Source organism: Barbatula barbatula (assembly GCF_947034865.1).
Source record: "Barbatula barbatula genome assembly, chromosome: 14".
NCBI classification, from domain to species: Eukaryota; Metazoa; Chordata; class Actinopteri; order Cypriniformes; family Nemacheilidae; genus Barbatula; species Barbatula barbatula.
This window is the reverse complement of record NC_136777.1, coordinates 2,102,770-2,129,694: the sequence shown is the minus strand read 5'-3', so window position 1 is coordinate 2,129,694 and position 26,925 is coordinate 2,102,770. Positions and strand designations below refer to the sequence as shown.

The 26,925-nt window shown below is 37.7% G+C and overlaps 1 protein-coding gene across 2 annotated transcripts; it reads left to right on the top strand.

Annotated features, from left to right (window-relative positions):
- Positions 1-19,170: 19,170 nt before the first annotated feature.
- On the top strand, positions 19,171-24,429 carry syf2 (SYF2 pre-mRNA-splicing factor). 2 transcript variants are annotated; one of them, XM_079472364.1, is made up of 8 exons: positions 19,233-19,278; positions 19,498-19,568; positions 20,129-20,227; positions 20,662-20,787; positions 20,961-21,078; positions 21,692-21,782; positions 22,228-22,326; positions 23,394-24,204. In XM_079472364.1, the coding sequence occupies exons 2-8, from the start codon at positions 19,566-19,568 to the stop codon at positions 23,557-23,559; spliced, it is 702 nt and encodes a 233-aa protein (XP_079328490.1). In that variant the 5' UTR covers positions 19,233-19,278; positions 19,498-19,565; the 3' UTR covers positions 23,560-24,204. The 2 variants fall into 2 exon arrangements, with proteins under 2 accessions (XP_079328489.1, XP_079328490.1); XM_079472363.1 differs by lacking the exon at positions 19,498-19,568 and having other exon boundaries at positions 19,171-19,278; positions 23,394-24,429.
- The last annotated feature ends 2,496 nt before the right edge of the window (positions 24,430-26,925 follow it).

The window sequence follows — 26,925 nt, the reverse complement described above, 5'->3', positions numbered from 1 at the left end:
CATTTTAGATTTTTAAAGCTTTTTTAATTTACAAAAACAACATAAACATTACCTTTGTATTCCTACAGTTGTCTTCTTAAGGCCTCACTCATCTTACAAAGAGAAATTTTACAGATGCACATCATGTTTTATTATTATTTATTGTATCTTTTCAAGGTCTCCATCCAGTTGGCCAACGTGCACGGCTACTCTTAAATCCCTCACATTATTGTGTCGATGTCTGATGGTACAAGTTCTTTCCTTAATAAAGGCATCTTACCAAATGTAAGTCTATTTAATCTTCTAATATAAATAATCATCTGGATTGTGTTGTGTTTAGAGTTGACGAAAATGTTTGTGAAATTGATATAACATCCTGGCAGAAAATGACCAGTCCATTTTTTTTCCTTATATCTAAAACCTGCGTAGACGTGTATGTAATATACAGTATATAATATATAATGAAATACAAGTACGTAGACTGCTTTGTAGTATAGAATATTTGACCTTCTGTGTGGTTTTTCTGTGTGAAGCTTTTATAAATCAGTTTGTTCATAAAGGATTTACGAAGAAATGCATTCCATTCATTGCAAATTGCACTTGTCAGTCAAGAATAGAAAAAGAATAGAGATGTAAAAAATCTCTCTGTTTGTAGGTGAGCAGAAGGACGGGGGATGAGAGAGATACACACACACGCGTGTTTGTTTTCCGGTGACCCTTCCCACCTCCTCACACACACAGAGTTTTATTTATTTCGGTCGGCAACTCCGGATTTCTGGTTTGCGCGTGTAAATTACATGTCGCCAACATTAAATATTAAGCCAAATCAGTGCTTAATTATTGATGCCATTGCTTTTTATACAGGAGTGCCATTGGTACTCGAGACATCCAGCAAAGAGCCTTTCTGCATTACTGTATGTTTGAGGTTAAGGTCTCTGGCCACCATTCCCTCTCACTTCTCCTTGGTTTTCTTGATTGATGATCGCAGGAAGTCTGTAAAAGAGAGGCGAGGAATGGAGAACTGGATCAGGTTGGGCAGTTATGACTGCTCGGAGGAGCTCACGGGGCGACTAAGTGCCCGAGTAAACCACAACTGAGTGTTTGATGCGCTCGCGTGTGTGTTTGGAGAGCGCTCTCTCCGGGTCTGAGCATCTGTAATGATCGCCCAGGAGTGGTTGGTGATAGAGAAGATGGTTACCCACAATGCTCTGCAGTGGCTCTCCCTACCTCAGGTGGAGATGTATGCGCTGTGTCTCTGATATTAGATGTAAATCAATAAACTCATTAGTGGGGCAGGAACGGTCCGTATTGTCGGTTAGAGGTCTGCAGAAACGTTATTTAGCACGTTTCTCATTAGAGCCAAATGGAATTTTTATTTATCGGCCCAATTGTGTGCAAAAAGAGCCAAGTACTGGTCTTTTGGTTTCATAGCATTAGTGTTGCTCAGATTGTATTTGTGTTTATAAAACCCCACATATCAACCCATAGGAAAACTATGTGGCTCTTTCGTATAAATGTGTGGCATTTTTGTATGAATTTGTATGACATGAATCCTACAAAGATGTAGATCATTCGGAAAAAACGGAAGGACGAAGCTCCGCCCCTAAACCTAATGTCAATGGGACGAAACATTTACACAAATGGCTGTAAAATACATGAACCTTTATTGCATTTTTCTTTCATTAAATGCATTTCTGGTTGTAAAAATGACGTTCACATCGCTGCATGGGCGAATTTGTTGAGAAGTTTGGAACAACGGATGCATTTGTTGGGAGATGAACCCCTTCAGAGTGATGCAAAAAAGTCTGGATCATCCTGCCAAGGTTTAGTGTGTGAAAAGAAAGTCTCTTTTCATCTTTAAAAACCTCTTTTTAAAAGTCTTTCTAGTGGTTTTTCAGTCGTTCCAGGAGTATTTTTACATCTTGATCTGCAACACAAATCTCAGAAAACGTCATTTTCTTTCCTCCCCGCCTGAACTAAAAAATCGGAAACCTGTCCACATCCCTGTTTAGACTGTCGTCTGTTCCTGTGAGGAAGAAATGAGGCAAGAAAATCACACCTGAGGTTTGTCCAGGTGTCTGAAGCCTCTGACAGTGTCTGTAGTGTAACCGTGAGTGACCCCCAACATACAGACACACCGCCGCATCAGAAAGACACAAATATTAACTGTGTGTGTCTGTTTGTTGAGCGATGCAGATTTAAAATCTACGGTATCTGTGTGCGTGTTGTGTTAGTTTGTGTATGTGTGTTTGTCGGATGATCCAGGAGGTATAGACCACCCATACAGAGAATCTGAGTGCTTCACTATTCACAGCTACAGTCCAGTCTCACCACAGTGGCGCCCCCAAAACCAGTGCTGACATATCGCCCACAAACTCTGTGTGTGTACTGGCTGAGGTTTCATAACCTTCCTCAAAAAATTACGTTTGTATAATTTATAGAAAATTAAACATTTCAGTAGGAAGCATTTTCCATTTATTGGTCTCACGTAGCCAAACGTATCACTATTGACGTTTGATTCTACATCTTAATTTGCCAAACATCGTCCACTACGACAGGAGGAGACTGTCGACCAATCACAGTTTATTCTGTTTTTAAAAGCCATTTATGTGCGGGATTATCCTAAGTTGTAAGTATCATGAGAGACAAATACTATCAATACTGTCCTTAACGTTAGTATGATTGACTAATGTAATTACTATACACTCCAATATTTAAGACACCAAATCATTTCTCAAATAATTTCTTACTGTATTTAAAGAATAGGGTTGAAATAATAAAAAAATGTTAAAATAATCACATTCAAGAAGAAATGACTTAAAGACAATTTGATAACTTAAAAATGTAAGGCAGACAGAAATAATGCTGAGGCTTACCGTAGTAAATATTAAAGTATTCTACAATATTCACTGCTGTTTAAACTGCAGAATACTTGCACACTGAAATGGTTACAATGGGAATTATATTGGATTTAACAGAAACTATAATGGTGTCTACTGGTATGTGATGGATTTTATTGGTGTGATGTTATCTGGCCATGAACACCATTAATTCCTATTGGTTTATCTTAATGGAAATCATTAGAATTTCTGTGATGGTTTATTCCTGCTGACAAAAAACAATAGAAACCATTAAAGATGTTAGGGTTAGAATCATTTTTAAAGGCATTTGTACGGGCATTAATGAAACCTTACATTCTTTTGGAATATTGGCCAAAACACATTACAAAAAATACTTTGTAATGGTTTTCATGGAAATTCTAGTGGTTCATAGTGGTAATTTGTTGAAACCATTAGAATTTCTGTAATGGTTTCTGTTGGGTTTCTCTTAGTTTTTTCTTCAGCAGGGATACTGTACATGTACTGAAGACCACACCGTGGTGTGTTTACTTCAGGATGGCTATATTTCACTGTGGATAAATAATGTGTATCTATGAGTACAACTTTCTGTGCCGAGTTTGGCAACCCAGAAAAATGTTCGCTGTTCAAGTTGCACGCTGCACTGCTGTGTCGTGCATTACATACTACCGAACATGTGCTTCTGCTGACAGCGACTCCAGTCTTTTGGGTCTGGCAAACATACAGTCATTCCAGGGAGGGCTGCCACCTCAATTCATAAAATCCCAAATCTGAGTGTGTGGAGAGACCCCAGAGGACCCTTACAGTGTAACTGTTACACCTCCGGATGTCGACTGGGTGGTCTCACTGCTTGTGGAACAGCATCACCTACGGCTAATAAAGCTAATGCGGCCGTGACTCTGTCGCCATCTGTGTACTGGTGAGTTCCCTTAAACCTCTACAAAGAGTTTCTTACATGCATTCTGTACCATTGTTTTATTTGCAATTATGGGGAAGTTGGTTGGTATAAATTTGGTGATCCATTTTAACAACTTCTTAGTTTGACATCAAACCAGTTCCTGCGTGACTTTACACCTTTCAAGCTTGGAGTTCTCACTTGTGTTTCATTCAAGTATCAGTTTAGTCGGTAACAGTTCTTCTAAATTGCTGAAAAGAAATAAAAACAGAAACACATGAAAAGTTTCCATTTGCTCTCCATCCATAGATGTCTTTTTAGATATAATTCAGATGTCACTCATCTGTGATTTATAAGTCAATATCAATGTATGATTTATGAATGACACTGTTATTGAGAACTAACACACTGTATGATTTATACACGCCATTAAATCTGCACATAAATCTCCTCTCTGAACATCCTATATCATCCTCTCTCTCTCTTGAGGATGGTTTATTCAGGACCGTGCCGCCACCAAACAAGTGTTCAATTCAAACGGATAATTAGAGGAGATGGGCGGATCAATGAGATGTATCGTAACAGGAATCTGAAATGAATCTGTTGCGGATCAATGATGTGCAGGAGAGAGAGGAAGAGAGGAAACAAAGAAGTGGATGCTCGGGGGACCCGGGGTGAGGGGTGGACATTAGGTTCCCCTAAAAATGAAAATTCTGTCATTATTTACTCGCCCCATTGTTCCCAACCTGTTTGTTGTTATTTTGTACAAAAGAATCTTCATAGATCTTTTTCATACATGGACAGTTCATAGTGACCACAGATGTCAGGATCCGGAAAAACAGCTGTGAACAATGAGCAGCTCTTTAAAACTTCTGTCGTGTTCCGCACTAAAAATAACAGCGTACGGATTTGGAAAGACATGAGAGGGGGTCAAAAATGGCAGATCTTTCATTTTCAGCGCTGAATTTCTTGAAGATGGTTTTGGCGTGCATGCTCAGGTTGCACATGTACATGTAAAACAGACAGTAATAACCCAGACCGTAGCTCAAGAGATCTGATGGAGTTCTCAGTTGTTTTCAACTTCTCATATTAGAAAAATGCTTAAAATGAGACAATTGTTCAAATACATGAAGAGTCTGGAGGTGTCAAACTAACGTAGATTAAAGGTAAAGTAATCTGGATTTGTGTTAATTTGATAAGAAATGTTTGAGTTCGTATTGAGATATTGACTTTTAAAGGCAGACTTGACAAATCTGAGTTTAGTTTGAGACGTTGTTGTCATCTCTTCTGAAACTTTAAGGGCAGACATTTGTGAGATTTCTATTTGTCAGACTCCTTTTCTTAGGAGAAATATCTGAGATGCAAATGATAGAGTTTGGGAATATTTCTCCATAATTGTAAACAGTCTAAATGTTAAAGATTTAATATCCGTGTAGTTATATCGCAGTCCAAATATCACTTTCAACACTAATCTCCAGATATTTCCACCGTTTTGAGGGGACTCACACAGATTTGTCTTTGGTTCTGCACGCTGGGAGACATCAGAGACACACAAGCGTTGAGCGAACATTAGCTACCACATGTGCTTGTTATAAATGTGCCTAATATCATTTTAATGATATTGGGTTATTTTCTGTGTATTATTGTGCTCGAATTTCTCGCTTTGATGTCTGTATGCGTCTCGTATATACGCCTGCTTCATTTCATCGAGGTTCTTCTCTTTATAGTTCATAAAATGAGCATATTGAACATGTTAGAGGTTGAGCCCTATTTTCCTGTAAGGGAAGTTGACAGACCAAAACAGATTTTTGAAATTAAGTGCTAATTATGTGGGTCAGTCAATGTGAGTCTTGAGTTTTGGGTGGAATATTTTTCCAGAGTTCTTGTGCAATACTGTGCCGACAGAACACAGGACATCTATATCAATTCAGATTTGTAAACCATGTTCGAAAAATGTTGATTATTTGTACAGTTCTGTTTGGCGATGCTAGTGGTGAGGAAATTGCACATTTTAACTTTTAATGCTTGAATGTGTAGGTCAGTAATTTAGGGGAAATTATAAATAATTGGAGTTTAAATTCTGCATAATCTGAAGCTTTCGGATATTTTTTGTGAGGGTTTTATTTCTCTTATTTTCGGCTTAAGAGTTCATTTAAAAAATGCAGCATCTTCGTCTCAATAAAAATATACAAGTGAGCCAATGGCTGAAATAAAACTGTTGAGCTATAAAATGAACGATATAGATATAGAAAAACAATTAAGATATTAAAGATCTCGTCCCTGTTATCCATCCGCCTCATGGATTAGACCCATGACTGCTCCAGTTCCCTCAGCACCATTTTTTTTGCAAGTTCACATCTGACCCGGAGAGATCCGTACGTTTGTGTTAGTCTGAGGTTAGAGCCATCGCAAGCGTAAAGTTTCTTTACATCCTGCATTACAGGCCGGCTCACATCCAAACGTCAAACAAGCCAAGGTAACCATAATGAAGGCAAACATCAGGACGCGGTGGAGACGCTGCGTATCCTTTCATGCGGTAGGTTAACCATGATTTCAAATCAGGTTTGTTATTGCAATCTCAGACCAAAGGCAGGCCAGAAATGAAAGGCTTGTTTGAGATGCGGTGTGATAGTTTAATTGGCTCGGCCTGAATTGTGTTAGCAGACAGGCCTGTGGACCGGAGTGTGGGCATATATATAACCAGAGACAATAAATGGCCTTGTTAGGGCAGAGCTACTGGCCACCCAGCGACCACAGACAGGGTCCCTTCAGATATGTGGGCACACACGTCTGATGTTGACACACACACTCACATTTTGCCCTGAATGCATGAGATAATTCTGGAAGTACACACAGACACATTCATACTCCACTGCACACAAACCTTTCTTTCTGTCAAATGCACGTAAATACATATTTGGTTTCGGACGGAGCATCTGCGAGTCAACATTTAGGAATCATTATACTAAATATTTTTTCTTGGAATCAAAGTCAAAGCTCCTCTCTGCATAAACCATTAAGATAATTCTGTGACATTTGCACAAATGTTTTACGTCGGATATGTGATGTATTTCCAGATGAAACAGCCGAATGGAGCCAGACTTGAATGTGGGTCATCTTGAAGAATTACTTGACTGAAAGACTTTTAAAGAGGCCTTTGATGGACCGTGGAGTTTACCGGCATATGTAATTCACCTTATCCTAATGGTATTACATGTTTTGATTTTTGTTCTCACATTAACCAACATTAAATGATACACTGTAACATCATTTGTTGTTTTAAGTATTAAGTTACACGGCTGCCTTAAAGATTTTTGTTAGTCAACTTAAATTGATTTGATAAATATTAGTTAACTTAACCATTTTGCATCAAATTCATGTAATAACATATATTTTTAAAAAGGTAACTTTTAAATTGAATCAAAAAATAAATGTTTACAGTGTTGCGTTAATAATTGTTACAATTTGAGAAAAGATTGTTTTATAAGTGAATATAGTATAATTTGGATAAAAGCGTCTGCCAAATGCATAAATGTAAATATGTTAACCAATATCTGTGTGACCTTGGTGATCACTCAATATAACAGAACATTTTGAGTTTGATATCATTTTGATTGATAAATTATTCACCGGTGTGCAAAAGATAATAATGTCAAATTTTTTGTCCAACTGAGATTTTTCATTCATTCTTATGATTGTGGCGATTTCTTTGTAATGAGGATACAGTTTTCAAGCTCTAATTTTGCATGAATAATTGACCATCTTTTAGCATCAATGTGTGTGCGCTTGTAGTATACGGTGACGCTGCGTGCTGCAGGCCTGTCACAGAGGAGAGGATTCTGGCTCATTTTAAGATCCGAGGTGCGGTTGAACCACACATCGCTCCGCAGTCATTTTATCCGGGCCACCTGTAGCCCGGCGCTAAGCAACAGTAAATCACGTGACCGTTTCCCCGAGACGAAACCCTAATCCCGACCCTGATCGGGCCGGACCGTGGCGTGCCGGAGAGATAGAGGGCAGGGTGAAACTCGAGGCGACAGTTTCACCGATGAAGAAGCGGAAAAGTGGTCCCTGCGCTCGCCTTGTTGTGTCAGCACGGGCCCATTAATGTCACTTTAGTGCCAGCGGCCCCTCCCTCTGCACGAGCTGTGAGTGTGTGCGAGCCAGAGGGCAGGAGCGGGAATGAGGGGTGTGTTCCGGCCCTTGTGGATATTCTACACCCTTTTCACGCCTGACGGCCTGTCAGTGGTTATTACAGTGACCCAAATGGTTCTCCTTGGAGAGAACACGAGATCTCGCTGATGCGCTCGGAAGTATGTACGCTTCGCATCCTTCTATACACAAATATATTTATAAGTCATAGGCTCTGTACCAAAACCTAGCAAGCGGCCTACATAGACAACACTTTAAGGCATCATGCAATCTAACAGACATTAGGAAGATATTGCAAAAACTGGACTACAACCACGATATGACTTTCAAAAACGCCACAAAATTAGAGTAAACCTAGATAATGGGTTTGAGGGAAATTATACGATTTTTTTAGATGAATTAGATCATAAATAAATACTTTACTAGGGAGTAAAACTACTTATTATAAGTTCATTTGCATTAAGATAAATATGGTTTGTGCTGCTAGCCCAGCTGATTTGGTGATAATTCATATAAATTGTATACATAAACGTACGATTAATAGGTCAAAGCAATTATGAAGCCCCGCCCCTAAACCTAACCATAAGAGCCATGAAATTTATACTAAAATGTACAAATTATAAATTGTACAAATGCTATATTATTGGCTTCCAAGAGCATTTTCCATTGCAAAATAATAGAAGACGACATTCAGAAACCAAACTTCAATAATTTAATTGATTAGATTATGGATTATGTTCCATGATCCAGTTTGATATGGGGGTAATTGTTTGATATAAAAATGTAAAAATCTAAAGCACAAGCAGGCAGAATTACATTCATAATGTGTCTTGCGATGGTTTTGGTGCTCCCGCTGTTTTTCATGTGACAACAAGGTCCTACGTGTTATTTTCATGTGATGTCATCTCTCTCTTTCTCTCTCTTGGTTAGAGTGGCCTGTGTGTTGTTGATGTGTGGCCTGGTCAGGTGGTCTAGCAAGTGCCCACATTTGCCACAGATCTATACCCACTCCTAGCTCAGAATCACCCCTCACCAGACTGGTGTAGTGCAGCTGGTCCCTGAAACACCAGCCCCTGATGCTAACCACCAGTTTAAACGGATCGTCTCATTACCAGGCCAGAATCACTTGGGGTATTTGGCAGCTGGTGAATTACACTTACACCACTCTATTGATATTGCTTAAATATTCTGGTGTGTTCTAATACCCTGATGAAGAAAAAAAAATGTATCTGTTGTTCATAATCTTGATTTTTATAATAGAAGTTTAAGAGCATCCCTTACAGAAATAAAAAAATAAAAAGTATTTTAAAACCATTTTTATGTACTTCTCTTCAGTATATTTGACAGGAAAGTATATTTGACCTTTGCAAATCTACTGAAAGTACAGCAGTATATTTAAAGTACAAAAATAATGTATGAACATTAAACTTTAAGTATGATGCCAAATTAACTTAAAGAACACTTAGAAGTATACTTACACTATATAAAGTAACCTAATAACAACTACTAACCTAACTTTCTGAGAGCATACTTTAAAGCATACTTTCCTAATCTAAATAAATGTGCTTTAAGTATTAAACCAGTAACCTTAAAAACATAGTTGTACTTAAAGTTTACTACTGTTACGGTGTACTTAAAAGTATACTCTTCTAAACTAAAAAGTGGGCAAATTTAGTCCGAAGTAGTAGTACTAGACATTGATATAAGCATACTTACAACATAAACTATACTTAACAATGTAAGTATATTTATTGAAATGAACATGAATTATGCATATGTTTTGAAAGGGATTTTCCCAGGATTTTTAACAAACATAAGAAAAGAAAGTTATAATGACTAAATTTGATGTTTAGTTTCAGATATGTGTCTTATTTACAGTACTGTGTATTTGTAATTTGCTCCCTACAAATAAATATTGTCAAGGGGCTGAAAATGATGGAGATATAATTCTTATCTGTACTTCCCAGCACTATTTTGCAGCGATTCCATGAAATAGGATTTCCATTATACGAAGGCACGCATATAGAGATATAAACACGGCAACACATTTACACTTATCTATTTATCAGATAAGGACCCTCATACACATACACGTCTATTCTTTGAATACAAAACACTCTCTGCCTCCCTCAGTGCATCAATAAATAAAGCAAACAGCATTAAGCATAACTTGAACTATATGATCGAGACTCTAATTTAATAGCAATAGTATTAGTGTTTTAAGGTTTGGCCATTTAGGTGAAACTCTAAGCCGATGTGGGAGTAATTTGGCCGTAAGGAAATTGATTCTGACCATCAGGCAGTTTCTCATGTTCAAACAGGGGCTGCAGTTAAACAGGATCATTGCTGTTAAACACATTACCCAGGTTCCCTCTCTCCTCCCGGCCAATGATTATGTGTCCGCACTGAGGGATTGAAATTCTGCGCGAATATGAAAATGATCATGAAGCATAACAGGAAAGACAAATGACAGATGACCAGAGATTAGCACGCACATATTTCTTGTGTGAATGTAACAATGTTTACTATATGCAGTAAGACAGATGGGGGTGTGTAGCTGTTGAGCATTAAAAACATTTCCTATTATATCTTATTTTATATTAAATTGTGTGTGCTAAGTAAAAACATTATATTTCATAATGAAAAATTTGATTTTCTTGACACTCTAAAAAATAAAGGTTCGTCACTGCGATGCAATACACTCTTAAAAAAACTTGCTTCAAATGGTTCTTCCATTCTAAAAATTGTTTTTCAGATTTTTAACAAGTAAGAAAGAAATGGTTATTTAAAAAACCTTTGGTTGAATGGTTCTTTGTGGAACCACAAGCACCTTTATTTTTGTAGAAGAGTGTAGAAGAACCATTTCTGGTTCAACAAAGAACCATTCAGACATTCAGGTTCTTTAAAGAAAAAAGGTTCTTTCTTTCTTTTTCAGAACCTTTTGTTGCCACAAAGAACCTTTTGTGAAGCTAAAAAGGTTTATCAGATATTTAAGATTCTTTATGGATCAAAAAGGTTCTTCTATGGCATCGAGGAACCTTTTAAAGCACCTTTTTTAAGAGTGTACCGTGGTTGGTGCAAATATCCTATTCAAATTATAAGTGGACTTCAGACAAGAATGCTTCAAACGTAAAATGAATGAATGCCACGCTACACACGTAAATATGCTCTCAAATGCACTCTCTCTCTCAATCAGAATGAAATGCACCCCATCTTTACTCGCGCATCTCCAGGGTTTCTGTGGCCACCCGACAGAAGGCATTTACCGTACACTCCACCCTTCCATAAGCACAAACAATCACAGAAGCTCCGAGGGCAGTAAACAGAAGCAAAGCCACAAACCCACTTCCAGCTCCTTCAGTAATGCAGTGGACCACAGTCGCAGAAACTCATCGGGAGTGCTGCGTCAGGTACGTCTGCAAACAAAATTCCCTTTAAGAGGAACGCTTCAATGCTCAGATGCGCCACTTTCATGGCTCGGGCAACTTAAAGAAACAGTTCACCCAAAAAGAAGAATTATGTCATTGTTTTCTCCCTCTCATGTCATGTCAGAGTTTCCTTCTGAAAAGTAAAAATAATTCAGCATTTTTTTAATGCATTTACCAGTGAATGGGCACTGGAGGTTTTCCAAAAATAAGCCATTCTCAAGCGTTGTGTAAAACTGACATTTAATGTCTTCTTACATATGAAATCATAGTGGTTAAGAATAATTTTTAGCTTTGGGGGACTGCTGTGATCTCGAGATGGAAGTATAACGATAAATAAAAAGAGTTCGAATTTTTTTGTATTATTAATTAAAGCTTTTAATATTAATAGGTTATATACTGTATATATATTTAGAGTCACACATCTAAATCATTTTGACAAATCATCGTCTCCCTTTATGTTACATCTTTAAGCCAGGTGTAACATATGGGGGCTCGTCCGGGTTTGTTTAGTTTTGTCTCTAGTCAACAGGTTTTTTTAGATTTACATTAAGCAGTGTTTCAAGGAGCCAGTACCCATTCACTGCCAAGAAGAAAAGACTTATGAAGTCAGTCAGTGTCAGGTGTTTGAAAAGGTAATCAACAGAACTTTATTTATTTATTTATTTTGTGAAACCATCCTTTAAGTCCTTTAAACTGCAAGACTAAATCATGGTAAATATTGCCAAACACAGCACCTTAAAATCTATCCCACTGAATCACATGCATGTTTTCTCTCTCGCCCCTTGTGTTATGGCAGATTTTCTAAAACTAAATGTAGTTTCTCATTTTCTTTTCCGTTCCTGGACTCATTCATAACATTGGCATCTCTACAGAGAGCTGACATTAAAGTGACTGACTGTAATAAGATATAAAGACTGAAATGATTGTTTTTTATTGAAACCACAGTGACTGGCAGGGGTTAGTTGTCATGGTGCAGTAAAGCAATGCCACTCAACTGTGAAAACACGAGGAAAGAGCCAAGACGTAGAGATATGGCCCTGATTATACTGCGCCAACGCACTGCAAAAATACAACAACTTCCCACACACAGACCTACAGCTATACCACCAAACTCAAAGCTAAGGAACCCTTTAAATATATCACATCATGGTGTGAGTTACAGGGGGTTGAGATGGATCAGAATTATTGTCGGTGGTGATTGAACCCATGTCATCCTTTGTGATTGCTTTCAGACGCCTGCTTTCGAAAGGATGGCTGCAATCATCAAATGTAAAGTATTTTCTTAGTTGTCAATGAATGTGATGTATATGTAATATTTATATTAAAGTATTGGTCTGCACTTCATTGGTGTTTTGATCTCTGCGACCGCTGCAGTGGTCTGAGAGATTCTCTGTGGATTTTTCAGCTCATCATTATAAGGGGGCGTGTCATCAATGATGTCACCAATGCTTCACAATGTTGTTCAATTCAAAAGATTTTCATTGTTTAAAGTGAATGATATTTTTTATCATTTATTCACCATCAGGTCATTTCAAACCTGAATGACTTTCTTTCTCCTGCAGAACACAAAATAATATATTTCGAAGAATCTTACTAACCAACCCACACTAAACCTCGTTGACTTACATTCTTTTGAACACAAAACCACAGAGACATTTCTCAAAATATCTTATGATGTGTTGCAGAAGAAAGGGTTAAATGCAGTGTTTTCTTTTAAGTGAACTGTGCTTTTAATTATGTCACATTGACATTTAATACACAACTAGCTCTAACTCAAGAAAAGCATTTTGTTAGTGCAAAGGTCATGGGTTTGATTCCCGGGAAACATGAAACAAAATGTATAATGACAAAGTCGTTTTGTAAGCGTCTGCAAAATGCTGAAATGTACATTTCTATAATGTGTTTTCAGAGTGAGAGGTGATGTTTTATCGAGTGTTTTTCATGTTTTCTTTCAATCTTCTTTTACCAGATTATCATCTGAGATGAAACGGATAACGTAGTGTAACCACTGTACATGTGCATGCTCAACATGTAACCGTGAAAACGTATGAGATGATGTTGAGGTACTGATGAGAGGAGGTGATCACTTCTGAAGCGCTGATAAAAAAAAGATGCTGAAATGAATCGGATGTGAGATTGAATATTCATTTCGATGTCTTTAAATCAAAGTATCTGTCAAAACTGGGTCTCATTGACAAACAGACTCTTAGTTTTGGCTTCAGATGTGAGAGTTGGTTCAGTTAGCAGGTGTGTCAGAGCCAGACAAAACTCTTCTGCTGCCACTCACGCTTTTCCAGTGTGTGATTGCCAACCCTCCTAAAACTTCCTCTTCTGTCAATCATCCACACCACAGAACAAATACACTACACACAGAAGGATTACAAATATAGTGACATTATTTTTGTATTTTCTTCTCCGTTGATCCCCGTTGCTTAATCTAACCCGGGTTCTGAACTGGTGGGTCATAACTGAAAAATCACATAACCCACCGCAACATTCAGAAAACACAACTGACAACACAACTGTTCTGCATTCACTTAACCATAACTGTACAGTTTAACTTTGTATTAAAAATATTTGTCTTTCTCTAGCTTAGATTTTTTTCTATTTAAAAACGATCCTATAATCCAGAATATTCACAGATGAGATCACTTTAATGTCTTAATTGTTTATCTCAGACAACAATACGAATAAACGGAGAGCGAAGAAATGTGTCACAGCCATTGTTTCTGAGAAAAAGACAAATCTGACAATGTCTCTGTCATGAGAATTTCAGAAGAGATCAGAGCTCAACAATATCTCAAACTGAGCTCAGATTTGTCAGGTCTCATTATGAACTCAAACATTTCTCATCACATTTACCCAAATCCTGATGATATTACCCCTACAATCTAAGTTTACTTTACACCTCCATACTCTTCATGTATTTTAATATTAGTTCATTTGGTTTCATTTTAGGAAAAAACGTCTGAGACTCCAGCGATTCTTGATAAAAAACGCAACATGAGAACCCCATCAAATCTCCTGAGCTATGAAAGAGCAACATCTGAGCAATAACATTTCCCTTTGAATGTGTTAAATGTTCTCTCATTTATAAGTCTCTTTGGATAAGCATCTGCTAAATATATCAATGTAAAGTCATGTAATTAATGTACGAGGTACGAAGAGGAAAAATCTAGTTAAAGAAGGGAGAAGGTTCAGACCGCAGGCAGGCGTCAGGCTTCATACTCAGACACAGGCCTTCAAAGTCGCTGGCTTCCTATTGGGCCGCAAATCGTCACAGCAACCGGTGGCCGTTCCTAAACCACAGCGACCGACCGGGGAAGTGAGATCATAAGCCACAGTTTGGCACGACGCAGCGAGGCACGGGGGGCACCCGAATGCCTTACACGGCTGCTGAACACGGTGGGCGGGTGAGGGTCCTTCATCGAACCGAAGCGCTTCTTAATGTATCCCAGAAACCCCTGGGCTTGTACGCAGCCTTTTACAAACTTCTGTCGCTCTCAGTTACGGCTGCTTACTCGCTGTGGTTGAATACTGTGATCTTACTCCAGTGAGCTCTGATTCACAAATGGCAAGTCTTTCGGAAGCTTGATTTTTTTCATCATGCCGGTCGGACGGATTCAAGCTGTTTCCACACAGATGAAAGAGCGCGAGCGTTTGCAGAGATGATCTAATCGTTCCCAGAGCAGCGTGGAAGAATATTCTGTGATCAGATCGAGGGGAGGAAGAGAACAATTAACAGTGAGCGTTAAAACAAACAAGATCACGATTCATTACATCTCGTGTGATGGTGATTGAAACATCTTTCGTGTGACCTTGACCTCAATATCATGAACGTTATCTAAACTGTTTATTTAAAAACAATATTCTCCAAAATTTTATATTTTGCATAATTTATTGTTTTATTCAAAGTCAATTTCTGACATATGTTGATGAGCAATAACAGTCTTTCTCTTTTGTAACTAGTAGCCCATATTAGTTTAGTTTTCATTCAAATGTTTCAGAAATGATCCGGTTTGGTCGTGGCATCACTGACGGCATGAGAACACTTCATCTAATGTTTGTTATCGGGGATGATGTGATGGGGAACAATCTCTCTCTCTGTTGTTTGATGTAATCTGCGATTCTGTGATCTAAACGATGGATCCGGAGTCCAGAGGCTGTTGGCACAACGACTTATTTGTGTAGCGGTGTAAGACAAGCTTCAAAGTTAAGATCAGTCTGGAGGAGAGAGAAGATCTTGGAAATTGAGGAGCACATGTTCAAGATTCTGAAAAGTGCATTTCTTTGGACTATTTGGAGAAGAACGGTGTGTTTGTGTGGATTGGTCAGAGCGTGTGTGAGTGCACGTGTTGGCGTGAGTTTGTGAGGAAAATCAGGGAAAAAACCCAAATAGAGAAATACTTTAACCCTTAAACACTCCTTAAATTGAGAAAAGAAGTTCAAGAGACCAAATATTTTTTAAAGCTGTTATATTCTGTTAAATTATAATGATTTACAATCCATTTTTATAACTAATATCGTCTTTGGGAAAGGATTTTCGGTCATTCGTGAATCTCACAAATGCATATGCATATTTTGTAGACACATGGCCTTTAGCCTGGCACATGTGCTGTTCTACTTTCAGCGTTTGCTCATTTTGTTGACATGTGAGACAGAGCTCATGCTTGTTTGTTAGAATGTAAACGCTTTCCATGTGATGAAACAAAGACCACAGCGATGCTTTAACTGATGGAAATACATTCACACCTATGACCAGACGTCACATCTCAAAAAACTATGACTCCATGACACATGACAGTCTTGTTATTAATGGCACATGGCGCCCCCTGTTGACAAGCCCCTGTCATTGGAATTCAGTGAATTTTGTTTCTTTTTTAAATCATGTAAAAGCAGCATTGGGTAAAGTGGCCTAGTTCTTTTTTACCTAAAGTTTTGTTTCATAATTTTGTTCTTCTCTTATTCTTTAGTTCTGTTCATAAAACTGAATAGATCATCATCTTGTGAGCTTGCTGGGCTCTTTCAGGTAGCCTAAATATGTAAAATATGTAAACATAATATTAACTCAATTAATGTAAACTGCAATATTACACAGTACCCAATCATGGGATTGTTTTTATAAGCTCTAATATTCGAGTTATTTAATATCATCAACTCAAAATATTTTCTCCTCTTCATAAACTATTTAGCACACAGGTCATCTGGACTATATGATATTTATTTAAGATTATTTCATTGTGCTTTTAAGTCTTTGAAGAGCTTGATGGTTTCATTAGTTCATCATTTTTTCCGAAATGTACCTTTGGTGTTCCTCTGAAGAATGAACGTATGGGTGAGTAAACATAATTGTCAAATTTGTGTGTACTGTCCCTTTAAGGGCGTGATTTCTTGCAGTGTAAAATTCAAAGCACATCATGAAAGCTAGTGGACTTGTCATTCCCTTGAGAGACAGATGCAGAAAGTTGTTGTTCCCCATAACGCCCTTTGCTTGTGGAAAGACTGGCTCTTAAACAGGATTTTTATTGTCGGTGGTTCTTTCAGGACTAAGAGTTCTGATGCTATCGGAAAGCAAGCATTCTCTGTGGCTTTCTTTTAGAATCATATGGACACACCGGCCTTTGCATATTAACTTGGACAGCACAAATACCCGCATGTGACAGGGATGGGGGCACTAGCCACACATTAGGGCCTGTGTTCAAACATTAAAGTGTTTTTGGAGTTACAGATTTATAGGCATAATTATGAAAATATCCATAGGCCTGTTCATCTCATGAGTGCCCCTGGGATATGACAGGGGACGGTTTACTTCAGAGGCATAAAATCAGCCCTTTAGTCCGATCTGAAAAGTGTAACATCATTTATATTACATTTATGTAATATTATAATATTAGTAAGTCTTGTTTTTTATCAATTGACACTCAAGATTTTGTTATTTGGGATAAGCATGTAGTGAAAATCCAATATAAGTAAGATAAAACTAAATGTAGCCTAATCTTCCTTAAATTAAATGTATTTTTATATTTTTGCATTTTTATATTTACGAACACTTTGCATTTATATTAACTTACAGTATAATCAACGACATATTTTTAGTTGCTCTTACATAATTCTCAATTCTTAATGGGAATATATATATATATATATATATATATATAAAATATGTACAATTTTGTTTTGAACCAGAGCTTGTGATGTGGTAACATTGATCACGGTGCTGGTTGATTCGGTTCATGTCATGGAATAAAATGGGATACGAATCAAAGCTGCTGCTGACGTAGTGGCTGTTGAGCTTGAACTGAACAACCACCAACAGTTAATATTTATTGTCCTAAACATTCACAAATGTCATCATTAAATCTGTTTTGTTGTTTTTCACGCTTAATAAGCAGGGCAGCTGACAATAATAACAATGGGTGTTCGTGTTCAGGCCCTCGGTGAGTGACTGACAGATGCTGCCGCAGCGAGGCATTTGTTTGGATTGGCCTGTTTCAGTTCCTGCTCATGAGCAGCAGAAATAAAAGAAACAGTAATTAGGGAAATGGAATGATTTTATTGGCTGTGTTTTCTCTACGAGTAACAGCCCAGATGTCAGGCGGCTAAACGTGTCGCCAGCGTTTGTCTGAGCGCTGTGTGTGTCAAATGAATCAAGGAAGCTCAATCCATGAATCCTGAATACTGACACTTTATTCACTAGAAACCGCTATTGAATCAAAATTTGTTTCAGACAGTATTGTCGCGTGACCTCGTAACTTTTGGCAGTCTGGTCAAGTGATCAAAGTCAACAGACATTGTGTGGAAATATTCATGCTTGTATAATGCATATTTTCATTGCTGGATGCTGATTGGTCAATAGCCGTGGTTCATTGAAGGTAATGCACAGCCGTAAGTCAACGTACTTATGTCACAGATCATTATTTTTCCCATTTAGCGCCATAAATGTCCTTTTCGACTTTCAGCAGTTCATGACCGCTTTCGTGACTGCTGTATATGTATGGAATTCAATTCATTTGCAGGAGTGTCAAACATAGACTATAGCATCAAGAGCTCTGTAGCTCACTGATGTCATGTATTATAAAGCTGAAGACTGGTTCATTCCATCTGGTTCGCAGAAGCACATCAGCTCATTAGCGTGCCGTCTGATCTGTAGTTTTCTTTCATCTTAAACAGCAAACTCAAGTTCATTACATCCTCCTAAATAGATCTTAATTATACAGACTCAGGCTGTATGAGCTGTGGAGGGACTTCCTGTTAGTGGCACATCACAGATGAACTGAGATTTATTGTTTTGAGCTTCATTCACTGTGTTCTGTTGGCCATCGACTCGCGTTCACGTTGCTGCTTGTTCAGATCGATATGATTTTAAAGTAGTACTTTTATGTAATATTTTACGAGAATGTTTTTAATACGTTGTTTTTAAATCTCGTCTGAAATTAACCTTTGGGGATGATTTCATTGCACCACTATCAGTCAATATTCTTTGACTTGTGTCTGGTAAAAAAGACCAAAAGAATGTGCTTCCTTCAGAGATTGATGAAGAGAAGCGCACATCACCACGAATACCAGACAATTTGCTGTGCAGCACATACCAGCAGCTGGCACTACATATTATACTGGAAAATGTATAACCATTTTTCAAAATTTCAATGTTCTTTGTGTTTCTTTTTATTTATGTTGTATATAGGCTAGATTTTTGTGTTTTTCTTTCCCCTACATTATTTAGATTTTTTTCATACAATAAATACGAATATCCTGGTTTGTCCTTTTGTGTATCTCTTACTTTTGTTGTCTTTCTAATTTATGTATTAATTTATTTGCGTTAATAAATGTTATCTGTGCAACGTTTGCAATCATGACCAGGCACCAAAGAGATAGGAACGCCTTGTCGGGACTTTTAATTTCGACCGGTCTGAAAACCGTGACGCACTTCCTGTTTCAGAAAGAGAACATGGCGTCTGAGACAGAGGTAAACAAATACGCGAGATGAAAAATACTTTAAATATGAACTGAACTGGCATCTTTACTTGCTGATTTTGTTGATTCAATCATTATTATTTGTGAAATTACAAATTTAGAGCAACAGTAAGCGTGAATGCTTTATAAACGGTATTCTTCTTATTCTCGCGGCTAACAGTGCTAGGTTAATGCTTATGGAAAGCTTATGTAACTATTACGTTGTGTCTAGGGTTGGGAATAGAAAACCATTTCCTATTTGGAATCGGTATCGAAAGGCTAGGATCGGGAAAAAACGGAATGGTATGACATATCGCTTAGTGCTCCCTTAATTGTTTTTAAGTCGCTTTGGATAAAAGCATCTACTAAATGTAAACGAATCGGATAGTTGAGATTAACATGTGAGTACACGTGTTGCGTGATCTGCTCATATCTCAATAAAAGCTCTTGTGAGTAAGCATAGTTTAACTATAGTATTTGCATTAAAAAGCACATGATCACGAATATACCATTGCTTCATTATAGTTACAACAGTTGAACCATGATGTAGTTCAACTATGGTAATACAAATTGTAACAAACCAGGGTACTATGAGCATGTTTACACAAAACAGTGCTCATAAATATCAAAAGTCAATAAGCAGGCTAAACCACCATACAGTTTGATACATGTTATACTTTAACTGTGAGTGAATAAGAATTGAAATCGATAAGCAGAATCCGAATCAATAAAATTCAAACGATTCCCGGCCCTAGTTGTGTCATGACCCACTGTTCAGATCAGATTCGGTTGAGCACATTGTGTTATGTTTTTTTTTCTGGTTTATTAACATTGTGACCTTTTGTTGTGAATTGTTTGTGCAGGTTGTTGCTGCCAGCGGTGAAGAGGAGGTTACTGAGAATCCAAAGGGACAGAAGAGAGAGGATAGGCTCAGAAAGTTCAGAGAGCTTCATTTTAAAAGGGTAAAAGAATATAATTCACATTTATTGTCACTGACACAAGTATTCAAGTAGTGGAAGTCATGTGTGCAAAGGGTGTATTCAGGTTGATTGGGACACTATTTGAAACTCATATCAATGTCAATAAGCGTCCCAATCAACTTGAATTCAGCTGAAGTCTTTGCCGCAGTGCTGTTTAAAGAGAGACATTCATCATTAAAGAGTGGAATTAATAAATCATTTGAATTAGTGATTGTTATCTGGAGTTCGATTACTGACTATTATAAACGTAAAACATCCACCGTACTAGCTTTCATGCTTGTGAGATATGGAATAAGAAATGTATACGTTGACATACGTTTAGAAAGCGACAATGATAGACTCTTCTTGAAACCTTTAGGCAATTAATAAGTGCAGTTATATAGCCCAACTTTAATCAATATGATATGTGTTTGTAGAATGAGGCTCGTAAGCTGAACCATCAGGAGGTGGTGGAGGAGGACAAGAGACTGAAGCTGCCATCTAACTGGGAGGCCAAGAAAGCTCGTCTGGAGTATGAGCTCACGGTGGACCAGAAGAAGAAGGTACAGCACCGGAGTTATATTTGTTTTCACTCGGCGCTCACAAAATTCTCACTCAACACCTTTATACATTCAATACTTTTGCCGTTTATAAAAGTCTTGGTTTTTAAATGTCAATTTAAGAGAGCAGTCTATGAGAAGCGTAAAGGCTGTGTGTGTGTGTGTGTGTGTGTCAGGAATGTGCAGAGCGTGGGGAGGACTATGACCGCGTGAAGCTCCTGGAGATTAGTGCTGAAGATGCTGAGAGATGGGCAAGGAAGAAAAAGAAGAAGAACCCTGATCCAGGATTCTCAGGTAGGAACTGCTTGGCTGATTTTGTTTGGATGAAAGTGACAGTAATGATAATTATGTTCTGTTCATTTGTTTTTAACTTAAGTGTTTAATGTTTGTGTTAAATCATGAATCAGTTTTGATGTCAGATGATTTATTTTAATATATTCGTACCTTTTCCTTTGTGCCAATCCCTAATAAAATGATTAATTAATAATAATTCATTTAAAATATAAAAATATTTGTCCTTGAATTTCTGCATTATAAAGATATCTGGCAAATTTGATATTATTTAAACTTTTTTTATGCTATTTGATTACTGTACATACCTGCAGATTTTGGATCTACCATCCACCTCTATTCTCAAATATTGTTAATGTTAATGAGCCGCCGGATTAATCGTCTGCTTTCTATTGGCTGAGAGTAAGAGGGAATATGGCGGCCATGTGTGACATTAGAGATGTGAAACTGAAAACATGCAGGGCTTGTGTTTCACACCTGTTTTGCTTCGGTTCTGGTCATTATTATCATTTTCTTCTGCTTCTCCCTTGAAGAGCTCTTTTCCCTTGCCGGACCCCCGCTGCTTGATGTGTGTTTATTCATCTGTGTGTGTGTGTGTGTGTGTGTGTGTGTGTAGGGTACGCTGAGGCCCAGTTGAGACAGTACCAGAGACTGACAAAGCAGATCAAGCCTGATATGGACAATTATGAGAAACAGAGAGAAGAGTGGTAAGATATTGATTATACTTCACTGACTCTTTGAATTCATTATGGTTGAAGCAGTGTACAAATATTTGGGAATTTTAAGAATGGTAATTACAATACCTGGAAAAGGCATGGAAATTATAAAAAATTTTAAACAATCAAGTTTCTAAACTGAATGCACATTTTTCTACGCTTAATAAAGGTATCTTTGAAGTTAGTAGTGGATATGTAATTCCAAACCCTTATGACTTACCTCCTCCTGCGGAACACAAAATGTGCTTTTCATATAATAAAAGTCAGTGAGTTTGGACTTCAGTAATCAAAGTCAAACGTTATAACACTCAGGACAACACATTGTCATTTTGGCATGGACTAGCTTTTCACCCAAATGTTTATGTTAATATCTCAGAAGATACAATTTCTGATCTTAACCGATTGATTTATACAACTCTTATCTGTCTGCTTTTAGTGGTGAAGATTTCCATCCGACACCAAATAGTCTGATTCACGGCACTCACGTCCCTTCTAAAGTGAGCATCGACCGTATGGTGGAGGACGTCGAGAAACAGTAAGTGTGTGTGTGTATGTTTGTGAACTCTCCACCACTTGAGTTTAGCAGACAGACGTTCTACACAACAGAAGCAACTGACCATCAGGTTCTGACGCTGTGTGTTTATTAACATGTCTATCATTGTCTAGTCTTTCACACCTCTGTAGTTCTCCGTCAGAATTTGAAATGTTTTCACCCGATCTGTTAGTTTGAGATCTGGGCTTCGTGTGTGTGTGTGTGTTTCTCGGCCCAGATGTGTTTGCAGTGTTGCGTGCCTGCGTGTTGAAGAGGATTTGTTTATGTGTGAGATGGCATTCTTCTGTTGCTTTTAGCTTCTGAGAGACATTAGACAGGGTTACGGTTGCCAGATCATGACGCACACACACACTTTGAAGATGTTTGAAGAATCGTCTATGTTTGCACGGGAGGGAGGGATGTTTAGGAGTTTCAGAATCTCTTTGATGGAGTTTAAGAACTGACATTGTTACAGTATCCAAATCTGCTGTAGCAAATGAATGGCTTCAAAGCGAGCTAGGCCAACAGATATTTGCTCTGTATTCCCTGATTTTGCTGCAAATTAACGTTGGCAATATCATGATTTTTAAAGCAATTAAATTACAAGATTGTTGTTTAATCTTCTCCCTTGTTTAAACATTAAACATGAGTGGTGTTGAGTTGGTAAGTTTAAGTGAACTGATTCAATTATTCAACAAGTTATTTCAGCAGTATTCCACAGCATCTTGTACGCTTCAACAGAAGCAGGCAAATCTGGACTTTCATACAGTTGAACATGGTCAATGTCACAGATCTGCCTACATCTGTTTTATATTAGAGACCTAGAAATGCAGAGTTCTGTATCGATCTTCATTTTGCTATTTTAATTTCTAGATTCACGTATTAACTGTTGTTCTGCTTGCAGTATTTTGACATTAATGATTGATCCTTTTTGGACCATTGCAGCACAAATACCTAAATATCAAATCATTGGAAATTTTGAAAGGCTTAAAATAAATGTTAGCGTATTCTTAAGAGTGAAGTCTTGGTGTGCAGAAACATGTTCTTACGTGTGTATGTGTTGTGTTTAGGATTGAAAAGCGCTCAAAATACAGTCGTCGCCGAGCCTACAACGACGATTCCGACATCGATTATATCAACGAGAGGAACGCCAAGTTCAACAAGAAGGCAGAGCGGTTCTACGGCAAATACACAGCAGAGATCAAACAGAACCTGGAGAGAGGAACAGCCGTGTAACCAAGGAAACCGTTGCTATGAATGTAACTTTTCCATCTGCCAAGCAACCATACAGAAGTCATACACAAAAGTTTTTATCTTCATTTAAACGCTCCTTTATAAGAAGGAAGTTTTTTTTGTCTATGCTGTCATTGAACGTTTTACTATTGATATAAATGCAATGCTAAAGTCTTCTACATTTTCTGTCTGTGTTTTTGCTTTTTTGAGTGTAAATGTATTCAGCAGTAGACTAAAAGTAAAATAAACCATTTCATATAAAACACAGTTCGTTGTACTTTACGATCTAACTTCAGTCTATATTACGGATGTTTTTTCTTATTATAAACATGGTGGATTTGATATTGCACAGCCATGAAGCTGCTCCTGTAGTTTTAGTGATAGTGCAAGAAGAAATGGTGTGCGTGATAATTGAATGTGATCATTTATCTTTTGGCCGCCAGGTCTTGTTGCCCTCAAGCATTGAGACATAAGAGACATTGTGACCTAAACCGACTTCAAAGTAGATCAGAGATCTTTCTAGATGTAAATTGTCTCAACTTGGGAACAAATCTATTACAAAACAACTTTTGAGTGTCGTGTAGACAAGTAAATGTTTATCATTTTGCATTCAGGTCATTTAGAGGAAATTAAAAGTAACTTTCACTTTGTGGTCTATTTTTTACAGCTGACTCTATGCATTTAATATTCCCTAATGGGAAACCGTACCAAAGCGGGTTCACTACCTGTGGGTCATTAAGCCAAAGAGACCACGCAAATCAAACCCTTTGATATTGGAGCCGCTCGAGTCGAGCTCTTGTGTGCTGGTTTTCATACAAAACCCAAAAGCCCTTTTTGCTAATAAAAAGAAGGCTTCCATTGAGAGCACAAGCTGAGAAGGAATGCCATTCAACAGTTTTCCCTCAAACACACACGCCACAGCCATAACTGCTGTAGTCATGAATGAAATAATGCTCTGGGTGTTTTTTCTGGTTAGTGAAGAGTGACAAACATCTGCCACAAACACATCACGACCGACTAATGCTCGTTTCCAATCCCAGTGGCCTTACAAATAATTTCTCAAACGTGGTTACTTGCAGAAGAACGTTCTGTTGAGGAACGAAAAGAAAGCCAAAGATTTTATCGGTAATAATTTGTCTCTCTGGGTTTAGACATCAAGGCATACAAAAAAAAACCTTGAATGATAACCTAAAATGTATTTGGATGTTCTTGACTTTCTTCTGCAGAAAACTGAAGAACGTTGATAAACAACATTGAACTCCATTGATTTGACATTTCTTAAAATACCTTCTTTTTGAACGTTTAGGAAAAAATCTAGTCGTAGACGCTGCAAGATTATCGTCATGTGATGAGCTCAAACCACCGCCTGGCATCCGGACCATCACAGACATCAAATTAAACATCAAATAGATTTTTGCCTGTAAGCGGTTACATGTGCCATTTTTCTCAAGCTGTAATGAAAAGACATCTTGTATGTGGCAAACAATGTCTTTCTTTATCGCATGTTTTTTCACTGTGGATTTCTTTTTTTAGTCTTCAGGATTTCTCTGTGGCTGTGCCAGGCTCTCCAGACGCGGGCCTGTGGTGTCTCCCATTGGCAAACAGCAGGAGCATTAAGATGGGCTCTGGAAAATGTGTGTAAATAGAAAAGAGACCTGCACTCATATGTGTGTGTGCACTTTTGATATTTGTGTAGACATCTCCATATACAGGTGTGTTGTGTAAATGTCAAACCAGGACATCTGATCTGCGATCGGGAACAGCTGTTGGGTTAATACACACAGCACTGGTGTGAATAAACTTAAATTGCTTCATTTCAGAATATGATGTGGCCCAGAGATTGTATAGGGTTAGTAAGGGATAGTTCGCCCACGAATGAAACTTCTGTCATCTTTCACTCGCCCTCTTGTCATTTTAAACCTGTATGATTGACTTTCTTCTTCAGAACACAAAAGAAGATATTTTGAAGAATGTTGAACGATGGTACCCATTCACTTCTATTGTATGGACACAAAACCAACTCAAATGTACCGTTGTTCTTTGGTTTTACGACAATCTTCGAGATATCTTCAATTGCCCATTTATTTTAATCTTTTAAAGCAAAAATGGGTGTTACAGAAGTACCTCCAAAATGTATTTGCATGTATATTACCTAAACACCCATGGAACGTCATGTTGAGCCGTGCGTCTGTGAATGTCTGAGCGATCTTATCTCAACAGCAATAACAAAGACAAAGATCCTCCAGAATGATAACATCTCTACCTAAAAAAGAATCTGTGGTAGGTTGCACAACACAGTCATCATCATTACTGCCAGGGAAATGTTTCTCATTCTTTTTATACACGTGACTGAAGATTTACTGGCTTTTCTCCACCCTTATGCATTGTCAAGATCGTCTATCCTCAGTGGGGGTTTTCTTTTTAGGTAAACTATCCCTTTGACACATTTCATGTGAATTGTACCCATACACAACTTGACATATGCTTTATGCTCATATTTTCAAGTATATATATATATATAGAGGGAGAGAGAGATAGCTTACCTCAAAATTCAACCCCATAAGACTAACTTGGCAATATGTTGTAATTTCATAGAAAAAGTACAATGAATATCAATGATAACTGACAGTTTCACTTCCTAACATTTTGCCTTATAGCTGTTCCACAAATAAAATGGTTAGTTTAATCTAATATTTGATAGTATACTTTAATCTTACATGATATATTATTTCCCACCCTCTTTAATTATCGTCATTACAGAAATATCTCCAAGTATTCCAAGAGGTGTTACTGGGTCAAGTCAAGAGTGAACATGTTGGAAAACACAGGAGAACAAAAGACGGCACAAGCTCTGAATAGATGCTTAAAACAGAGAAAAAAGACCATTGGAGCACAAACAAAGACCTTTTACTTGTGCACAAGCCAAACAAACCTCTAGACAGCAGCTCGTGCTAAAGTGGTCTTATTACACAGCTGTTCGTCAGACTCAAATTATTCATTAAAACCACCAAACGCCCGAGAGAAGCACATGGACAAGAATGAGCGAAGTGTAGTTACCGAGATGAGAAGAAATATTCTTCAGTCTTAAAACAGCATGTTTTTTTTCGAGGTGATTCTTCATTCCAGATTGATTCACTCATCTAATGTTCGATTTTTAATACAACCAGCAGGCTAATACATTTCATATTCAATTTTATTTATATAAATTGTTTAAAACGTATCAAATGTCAGGATGGTAAATCTGGTTTGTAGTAACTTGTAAAATCTGTTTTGCCAGTCTGACCAAGACAGTGCAACAGCGCCACCAAGAGTTCAGACCCTAAAGCCCAGCTCCAAAACGAAAAACGTTTGGAACCCTATAAACAATTA

Coding starts and splice junctions, on each gene's coding strand:
- syf2 (XM_079472363.1), top strand. Junction 21,783..22,227: donor GAGAAACAGAGAGAAGAGTG/GTAAGATATTGA, acceptor GTCTGCTTTTAG/TGGTGAAGATTTCCATCCGA. Junction 22,327..23,393: donor GTGGAGGACGTCGAGAAACA/GTAAGTGTGTGT, acceptor TGTTGTGTTTAG/GATTGAAAAGCGCTCAAAAT.